Source organism: Nomascus leucogenys, chromosome 6 (assembly GCF_006542625.1).
Source record: "Nomascus leucogenys isolate Asia chromosome 6, Asia_NLE_v1, whole genome shotgun sequence".
Taxonomy (NCBI): Eukaryota; Metazoa; Chordata; class Mammalia; order Primates; family Hylobatidae; genus Nomascus; species Nomascus leucogenys.
The window spans coordinates 84,011,866-84,021,166 of NC_044386.1; the positions used below are offsets into that span (position 1 = coordinate 84,011,866).

A 9,301-nucleotide genomic window follows, 5' to 3' on the forward strand; every position below is an offset into this window, starting at 1 on the left:
CAGGGTCTCTCACTCTATCGCCCAGGCTCAAGTGCAGTGGTGGGATACTGGCTCACTGCAGCCTCGACTTCCCGGGCTCAAGCGATCCTCCCACCTCAGCCTCCTGAGAGGCTGAGACTACAGGCGTGTGCCAACATGCCCAGCTAGGTAGCATCATTTCTGAAGTGTAGGGGACAGGTTGTGCCCCACTGCCTCATGGTTTTGCCAGAGGCGTGTGGATCCTTCTGGGGCAGCCATGGGCGGAAGACAGAGGAAGTGACATGACAACAGATGTCGCTGCTGCCCGTAACCAATGCCAGAGCAGATCCAGAACCCAGCACTGTAGCTCAGTTCTGGGTAATCTTGGACCAGGAGCTCAGTACTCAGGGCAGGCGGGACTCACCCTGCCTCCAGCTCACAGGATTGTCCTGAGGCCCCATGGGATAAATGGGTTCAGAGCATGAGAGCCAAGCAAAGGCTCAGCACCCGAGCCATGGCTTCCTCTACTTACGGCGCTTGCCAGTCCCACCCTGGACATGGGGAGGAGAGGAAGCCAGCATGTCCCAGCCTTGAGTGGGATTTTTTTTTTCTTTTGAGACAAGGTCTCACTCTGTCACCCAGGCTGGAGTGCAGTGTGGCATGATGTCAACTCACTGCAACCCCTGCCTCCCAGGTTCAAGCCATTCTCCCACCTCAGCCTCCTGAGTAGCTGGGACTACAGGCATGCACCACCACACCCACCGAATTTTTTGTTTTTGTAAGGATGGGGTTTAATCATGTTGCCCAGGCTGATCTTGAACTCCCAGGCTCAAGTGATCCTCCTGCCTTGGCCTCCCAAAATGCAGGGGATTGCAGGCATGAGCCAACATGCCTGGCTGGCCTCCTTGAGTGGGATTTAGAAACTGGTTCTCTCTGGGGAAGACTAAACAGGCTGCCCATATGTGGAAAAGGAAGGGGTAAGGAGACACAAAAGAATGCCCCCCAGAATATCAGCCAAATGGCTCTTTAGAGCAAGAATCATTTCTTTAGTTAAAATGCCCAAAGCAATGGGTAGTAGAAGAGTGTGTGAAAGTAGTCACGCCCAGGTACAGGAAATAAGTAAGTATGCCATTTGTAGAGAATTTAAAATAAAACTGCTTGGGCGTGGCAACTCACATCTGTAATCCCAGCAGTTTGGGAGGCAACGCAGGACAATCGCTTGAGGCCACAAGTTCAAGAGCAGCCTGGGCAGCAAAGCAGACGCTGTCTCTACAAAAAAGTAGCCGAGGTCAGGTGCAGTGACTCACACCTATAACCCAGCACTTTAGGAGGCCAAGGCAGACAGATCACCTAAGGTCAGGAGTTCGAGACCAGCCTGCCAACATGGTGAAACCTCATCTCTACTAAAAATGCAAAACTTAGCCAGGTGTGGTAGCAGGTGCCTGTAACCCCAGCTACTTGGGAGGATGAGGCAGGAGAATCACTTGAACCCAAGAGGCAGAGATTGCAGTGAGCCAAGATTGCGCCACTGCACTCTAGCCTGGGCAACAAAGCAAGACTCTGTCTCGGGAAAAAAAAAAAAATTAGCCGGGCATGAGGCTGAGGTGGGAAGATCATTTGAGCCCAGGAGATCGAGGCTGCAGTGAGCTATGATCATGCCACTGCACTCCAGCCTGGGCAACAACGAGACTCCATCTATAAAAAAAAAAGAATTTAAGGCCGGGCGCCATGGCTCACGCCTGTAATCCCAGCACTTTGGGAGGCCGAGGTGGGCGGATCACCAGGTCAGGAGATTGAGACCATCCTGGCTAACATGATGAAACCTCGTCTCTACTAAAAATACAAAAAAATTAGCTGGGGCTGGGCGCGGTGGCTCACGCCTGTAATCCCAGCACTTTGGGAGGCCGAGGCGGGTGGATCACGAGGTCAGGAGATCGAGACCATCCTGACTAACACAGTGAAACTCCATCTCTACGAAAAATACAAAAAAATTAGCCGGGCATGGTGGTGGGCACCTGTAGTCCCAGCTACTTGGGAGGCTGAGGCAGGAGAATGGCGTGAACCCGGGAGGCAGAGCTTGCAGTGAGCCGAGATCACGCCACTGTACTCCAGCCTGGGCGACAGAGAGAGACTCCATCTCAAAAATAAATAAATAAATTAAAATAAAATAAAACTGGCTTGGTTTGTTTATTATCTTCATGCAACGGCAACTCTAAATAATATCTGTGATAAAAGGCCCCTCCTGGCAGGGGCTGACAGCTCCCATCACCCGTCTTGGGATGCCACCAGCCCAAAGGAAACTAGTCCGGAGTCAGTCTCTGGGCTTCTGGTTGGCATCACCCAAAACTCAGCCATTAGAAACTTTAATTGCAGATACCTGGCTGGGTGCGGTGGCTCACGCCTGTAATCCCAGCACTTTGGGAGGCCGAGGCAGGTGGATCACCAGGTCAGAAGATCGAGACCACGGTGAAACCCCGTCTCTACCAAAAATACAAAAAATTAGCCGGGGGTGGTGGCGGACGCCTGTAGTCCCAGCTACTCGGAGAGGCTGAGGCAGGAGAATGGCGTGAACCTGGGAGGCGGGGCTTGCAGTGAGGTGAGATTGCGCCACTGCACTCCAGCCTGGGTGACAGAGCGAGACTCCGTCTCAAAAAAAAAAAGAGTTCGAGACCAGCCTGACCAACATAGTGAAACCCCGTCTCTACTAAAAATACAAAAATTAGCTGGGCATAGTGGTGTGCGCCTGTAATCCTAGCTACTTAGGAGGCTGAGGCAGGATAATTGCTTGAACCTGGGAGGCAGAGGTTGCGGTGAGCCAAGATCACACCACTGCATTCCAGCCTGGGTGACACGGCGAGACTCTGTCTCAAAAAAAAGAAAAAAAAAAAAAGAAAATTGCAGATACCTTTCTCCCCGACTTCAAGTCTCACCAAAAACCCTAATATAAAATACAATAGCAGTATACTGTGTGGTTAGGAGCAAACTCTGGGTTCAAATCCCAACCTCCCCACTTAACAGCTACATGAAAGTTATTTAACCTCTCTGTGCCTCACTTTCCTTATTTATGAAATGGTGATAATAATGTAAGTACTTCATAATGCTCTTACAAAGATTAAGAGTTAAAATGGTGCGGTACATATAACAATGCCTGGCATAAATACAACATACAGGTTCACTATTATTAGTACAGCCTCTCCCTTAGATTACTTAGGCAGAGGGGACACATCCACAATAACTCCCAGGGAGGAGGGGAACCTGACCTCCTACTGCTATCTGCCTGGCCCGGCTTCTAGGTGAGTGCCTAGAAACAGAGAAGCCTCCTTTCCCTCATATTCAAAGAAAGCCTGCAGACCAAGATGTCCCAGATGCTTTCAAATGCTACTGATGTTAAAGAAAAGGGAGGTGCCCAAATAGCACACCGGATCCAGGAATTACCTCGCACTCATCTAGAGTGCCTTATCCCCCACCTCTCACACCCCCCTCCCTGTTCCATCCACACAAGTCTAAGCACCTGTTCACCTACATCTCAGGGAGGGCTGACCTCAAGCCACCCAGTGGTCCCAGGGCTCTGGCTGCTTCCTGACACCCCTCTGAGGATACATGATGGACTCTAGGGTACCAGGCCTACAAGCAGCAGCCCTGTCCCAGCCACACTGGGATGAGGTGGGAGGGCACAGAAGGGCAAAGCCCCTCAGGTCAAACTGTAGCCCCCTTAGCTGCCATTAACCCCTGCCTTTCTATAGCTTACCATTAAGCTGGCAAAAACTTTTTTAACTCTTAGAAACTTATATCCTCCCTCAACCCAATAGTATAAATACCACTCTCCCCCTTCCAGGGGTGCCCCCCAGTTAAAAATTAATTTAACAATCTCCAAACTCTTCAAGTTGTATACACTAAATATACAGCTTTATATATGCCAATCATACCTCAAAAAAGTGGTTTTTAAAAATTACTATAACTTGGTATCACCTCATACTGTTAGTTGTCCCTTGATATGTGAGGGGGATTGGTTCCAGGGTTCCCCCTTGGATATCAAAATCTCCAGATGTTCAAGTCCCTTATATAAAATTTGTATATAACCTATGCACAGGCCGGGCGCGGTAGCTCACGTCTGTAATCTCAGCACTTTGGGAGGCTGAGCTGGGTGGACCACTTGAGGTCAGGAGTTCAAGACCAGCCTGGCCAACATGGTGAAACCCCGTCTCTACTAAAAATACAAAAATTAGCCAGGCATGGTGGCGTGCACCTGCAATCCTGGAGGCTGAGGCAGGAGAATCACTTGAACTTGGGAGGAGGAGGTTGCAGTGAGCCGAGACTGTGCCACTGCACTCCAATCTGGGCAACAGAGACTGTCTCAAAAACAAAACAAGGCTGGGTGCAGTGGCTCAGGCCTGTAATCCCAGCACTTTGGGAGACTGAGGTGGGCAGGTCACCTGAGGACAGGAGTTCAAGACCAGCCTGGCCAACATGGTGAAATCCTGTCTACTAAAAAAACAAAAATTAGCCAGGTATGGTGGCGGCCGCCTGTAATCCCAGCTACTCAGGAAGCTGAGGCAGGAGAATTGCTTGAACCTGGGAGGCAGAGGTTGCAGTGAGCTGAGATCGTGCCACTGCACTCCAGCCTGGGTGACAAGAGTGAAACTCCCCTTCAAAAAAATAAAAAATAACCTATGCACATTTTCTGGATACTTTAACTCATCTCTAGATTATTCACAATACCTAATACAACGTGAATGCTATGTAAATAGTTGTTATATTTATTTGTATTTTTTTATTATTGTATTTTTTATCTACAACTGGATTCATGGATAGGCAACCCATAGATATGGAAGGCCAACAGCAACTGTATTATGAAAGCAAGGTCTCCACTTTCAAAATAAAAATCACATTTATCCCTCCTCAGAGACACGGTAACTACCCAGTTATCCCTTGAGAATCACTAAGACAGGACGTTTAGGTCTGAAGTTTGGCAGTACTGACACAGCCTGCCCCAGGCAGGTTCATGTACTGTATTACCTCATGTGGTCCCCAGCTCCAGCCAAGACTTACCTGCAGGACAGCAGAACCTCTAGATTGGGAGGGACATTCAGCTCCTCCCCTTAATTCCCTACTGCCCTCCTTAGCTTTCAAAGGGTATCAAAGCTTTGAACACATCTTCCCAAGTGGCAGAAAAGTGCCAATTTTCCCGTAATCCCACAGTCATTACTGCCCTAATTCCAAACTCTCATTATGGCTGCACTGCCTGATATTGCTGCAATATAGCAAACTCCAGGTAGTTACCCAAACAAGCCATGTGGTTACACAAACCTGCCTCCTCACTTATACATGCGACTCCCTCCTCTTGGAATGCCTTTTCCACCCCCACAGGTCTAACTTCGCTCCTCCTACTCACCCACATCTCAGGGAAGGCTGAACTCTAATCTCTCAGGAGCACCATGGTACCGTGTGCTGATATGCCTTTATTTTATCTACCATTGCATTTCACCTACCACCACTTCCTGGCAAGTCCTTCCGACCTCCTAGGCTGAGAATTTTCACTTGTATCCTTAACCCCTGGGTCCAGAAAGAAAACTTAATGCATATGACATGGATAAAGCCTATAGGTAAGGTAGTCAAGCAGGCAGAGTCAAGGCTATCCAAAGCAGTTCAGGACAAGCGACCTCACTGATAACTCCCAGAACCATGAAAATACACTCCCTTCGCCAATGACCCAGCGCCTTTAGGAATTGAGGTCTTATGGTGTGCAGCAGCATTCCTTGGTTTTCTGGGCTTGCTCTCTCTAGTCTCCAAGAGTTGACTGGGAAGAAGCCGCCTGTGTCAGCCATGGGAGTAAACCACTGCTAACGCTGATTCTCCAGATGGTTGCTCTTAGGGGCTGCAGAACTGACTGCCTAGGGAGCATCTAAACTACAGGGAGGATTCCAGTTCCAGCCTACACCACCAATCCAAGATGGAGCCACCAGCACAGGGGCTCATGGCCCACTATTCAGAAGACTAGGCCAGAGCTTGGGGAATAACCCTTTCCCTTACCAGACCAGACAGATACTGGGCTCCAGGAGACCCTCAGAACCCTTCGTTTTGGACCTCTGCTAAACGCGAGCCCACCATGCCCTTTTGTAAGTGCACTGATTTGGAACCACCATAGGGCCGCAGGCCATCTCAATTCCCAAGGAGGAATAGTAGGGATTCCACGTTTTGAGAATTCTGCCCTCTTTCCCAGAAAAGGTCCTTAGAAAGGAGTGGCTAAAACCTCAAATGCTTTTTTCAAGACTTAGAATGGCCACATGGGTCACCCTTCTCACCCAACAGCAGTGGGTTTGAGAGTTTGCCCAGTACCAGCCTCTTGGGCAGTGTGAAGTCCCCACTGAAGTAGATCCTTTAGCAGAAGTGGGGTTCTGGGTCCCCATCCAGCTTCATAGGAGACATGCTCTCCCCCAGTTTCAGCCCACGGCAGGGGGCCAAGCAGAGACTCCAAGTATGCTAGCAACCCTGTCACCCTCCCCAACTGTCAAGGGAGATTCTAACAGCCAGGTAGAGTCAGGATGGGGGCAAGATCCCCAAAGCCAAGGGCCTGTTGGCATCAAGGTACAAGGAGGGCAAGGCCTCTGGAGTCCAAACAGACCCACCACACTCAAGCCATTAGTGGACAGATGTCACAGTTGTACATTCTTCCCTTCCCCTTCCGCCAAAAAGTGGAGATCCAGACCTAGATTCTCATCGACTGGGGCTGGCTGAAGGTCTCTGAATTGCCGAGTGGGAGCTGGCCGCGCTGAGACCAGCCCAGCCGAGGGCCACCGGCGCCATTCTGCACCAACCTCCCAGCACAAGGGGAGGAGGCAACACCAGTCCACACCAGGGGCTCTGCGGTTTCTCCCCCAGGCCAAGGGGAAGGGCGCCCAAGGTGGATAACCAGCCCTTGGTTTCCTGGGCGAGAACATGCCAGGGCAGGGGCAGGAAGGGTCTCTCACCCCTAGAATGACGCAGCAGAGGCCAGAGGCCCTGCGAAGCCTGTCCCCTTCTACTCCAGTTCTTGTCTCCGCCAGCCTAGCTCCTCGTTCCTATTCACTGATAGCTTTGAGGCTTTTATCCAGCACCCCACCCCGCACACACATCCTCCCTACCATCCATTAACCACCCAGCTGCTGGTGGTTCCACGGAGCCGCCTTACACTCCCTCCCTTTCGCACATGGCCGGTGGACGAGATGATTTCGCCCCTCCTGGCAGGATCCCACCCGAGCCAGCTTTGGGGTCCTGGCTTGGTTGCCAGGACAAACCCAGAGAGAGGAGAAGGACGAACGGAGTGTCTTTAGTCATCTCCTTCCAAACTAATTAAATTGTGGGCTCACCTCTGCCAAAGCCCAGGTTCTGGGGCTGTGAAGAAAGCCCGCCCACCCCCATGACAACAGCTCGCATGAACCGAGGAGCCGGCCGGCCGGCCCAGGCCTCCAAGGTCACGGGGAGGGGGTCAGGGTGGAAAAGGCAGTGGAGTGAAGGTGCCGCCCTCGGGCCGTGCTAATCCCGCTCAGCTCCGTGCCGCCGAGGCGCGGTCCTGGCCACGCGGGAGATGCGCCTCGGAGGAAGACGGCGAGTGGGTCCGGGATGGGGAGCAACGGGCGCGCGGGCGGCAGGCGTGGAACGGACGCGGCGCATCTTGCCCACCGCGGGACGCCCGGACGGCGGCCGGCGCGCGCGGCCCGCCTCGAGCCCGAGAGGGCGGGGAGACAATGCCTGTCCGGCGGGGCAGTCCAGGCCGCACGCTCCCGCCCGCGGACACGGGCCGCTTCTACCCGGGCGATAGGCAGCGGCGGGAAAGCGCCGGGAGCGATGGCCACCCCGGCCCCGCGAGGCGCGGCAGGCCCCGCTCGCCCTCTCCCGCGCTCGCCTAGCGTGCGCTTCACCCGGCAAGTCCCGGGGCCACAGACCCACCTCCTCCTCCAGGGCGCCGCCGGAGCCCGCGCCGGAGCCGGTGCCGGTGCTGCCGCCGTGCTCGCCGTCCGGCTTCAGGTTGCTCATGGTGCGGGGGAGGGGGCGGCGGGAAGGAACGCGAGGGCGAGCGCGGCGCCGGCCCCGCGGGGAGTGGGAAGGGGCGCGGGGAGCGCTGCGCTCGCGGGTGCGGAGCGGGTGGCGGGGGACCCACGGGGCAGTGAGAGGGGCAGCCTCCGCGTTGGGCCAGGGTCACATCAAGTTTGGCGGGTGCGGGAGGTGGGGAGGGGGTGCGGCGGGGGAGGCAGTGGGAGCCGGAGCGGCCGCCGCCTCCGCCTTTTCACTGCGACCGGCGAGTGCGCCCGCGGCGGCGGCGGCGGCGGCGGCGGCGGCGGCGGGGGGCGGGCGCCGGGGGAGGGGGCGGGCGCCGGGCGGCGGCGGGGGGCGGGGGCCGGAACCGGCCTCAGCTGGGGCCCGGCCAGCCCCCTCCCCCGCCTGCGCGCGGTCTCCGGGGGAACGCGCAGCCAATCCCCACCGCCCACCGCGGGCTCGCCCCGGCCCCGGCCGCGGCGCGCCGGCCTCCGGCCGGGCCTTTCCCCTGTCTCTCGCCTGGGTCAGCGCTCTCCCTCTCTCCTCTTCCCCCGCTCCCTTCTCCACGGCAAGTTTTTAAACTTTGATGAACTCGCCTAGCGAACTTTCTTAAAGGGGCCGCGCGCTGCGCGCCCCAGCCCGCGGGAGGTGGAGCCCAGTGCCCCGCACGCAGCGCCCCCGTCCCTGGGCGGCCCTGCCCTGGCGGCCTCGCGCTTAGGGCGCCCGCAGCGAGGTGTCCGAGCCGTCGACTCCCCTTGTATCTTGATCTAGGGTTTTGGGGTGCCCGACTCATTCTGCCCCTAAATCCAGTTGCCCAGACCTCAGCTCCGGGGGACCGGGTTCTGGGAGTGATGGCCGAGGGGAGGAGGTTGGGAGACACCTGAGCTTTGGCCCGGGCTGGGCGCTGTTTTGCTGAGTGACCTTGAGGAAATCACTTCCCCTCTCTGGCCTCAGGCTCCCAGCCCAGAGGGTGGGACTTAGGATCTCAAACTTCCTACTCCCAGTCGCTATCTGAATAGGACTTAGGTGGGGATTCGAGTGTTGGGACCCTAATGGTCATTAGCGAGGGCTGCCTCGAATGACCAAGAAGGTTCTGTTGCCCACCTTGCCCTCAACACACCTGGCCTTCGGGTCTTCTCGCTCCTCCCCCGACCTCAGTGCCCCTCACACCTTTCCCTGCCTCCTATTCTGAGCCCGAAGGCTGGGGACGAATGTAGTAGCCTCGAGGCTCGGGGTGGGGGGTCGTCGTGACTCCCCCCCACCCCCGCGCAGGTTAGTAGGGCGCGGCCTCTGGGTCGGTTTTCTCTTGTATTTGAAAACCCAGCCGATA

General features: G+C 55.2%; 1 protein-coding gene across 1 annotated transcript in view; it reads right to left on the reverse strand.

Moving 5' to 3' along the window:
• Positions 1-8,241, reverse strand: part of RBPMS2 (RNA binding protein, mRNA processing factor 2) — a 35,544-nt gene extending 27,303 nt beyond the window's left edge. The window contains exon 1 of the mRNA XM_030813820.1: positions 7,885-8,241. Within this exon, the coding sequence (XP_030669680.1) occupies positions 7,885-7,971 (87 nt within the window). The 5' untranslated portion in view covers positions 7,972-8,241. The remainder of the gene's footprint in view (positions 1-7,884) is intronic.
• Positions 8,242-9,301: the final 1,060 nt, after the last annotated feature.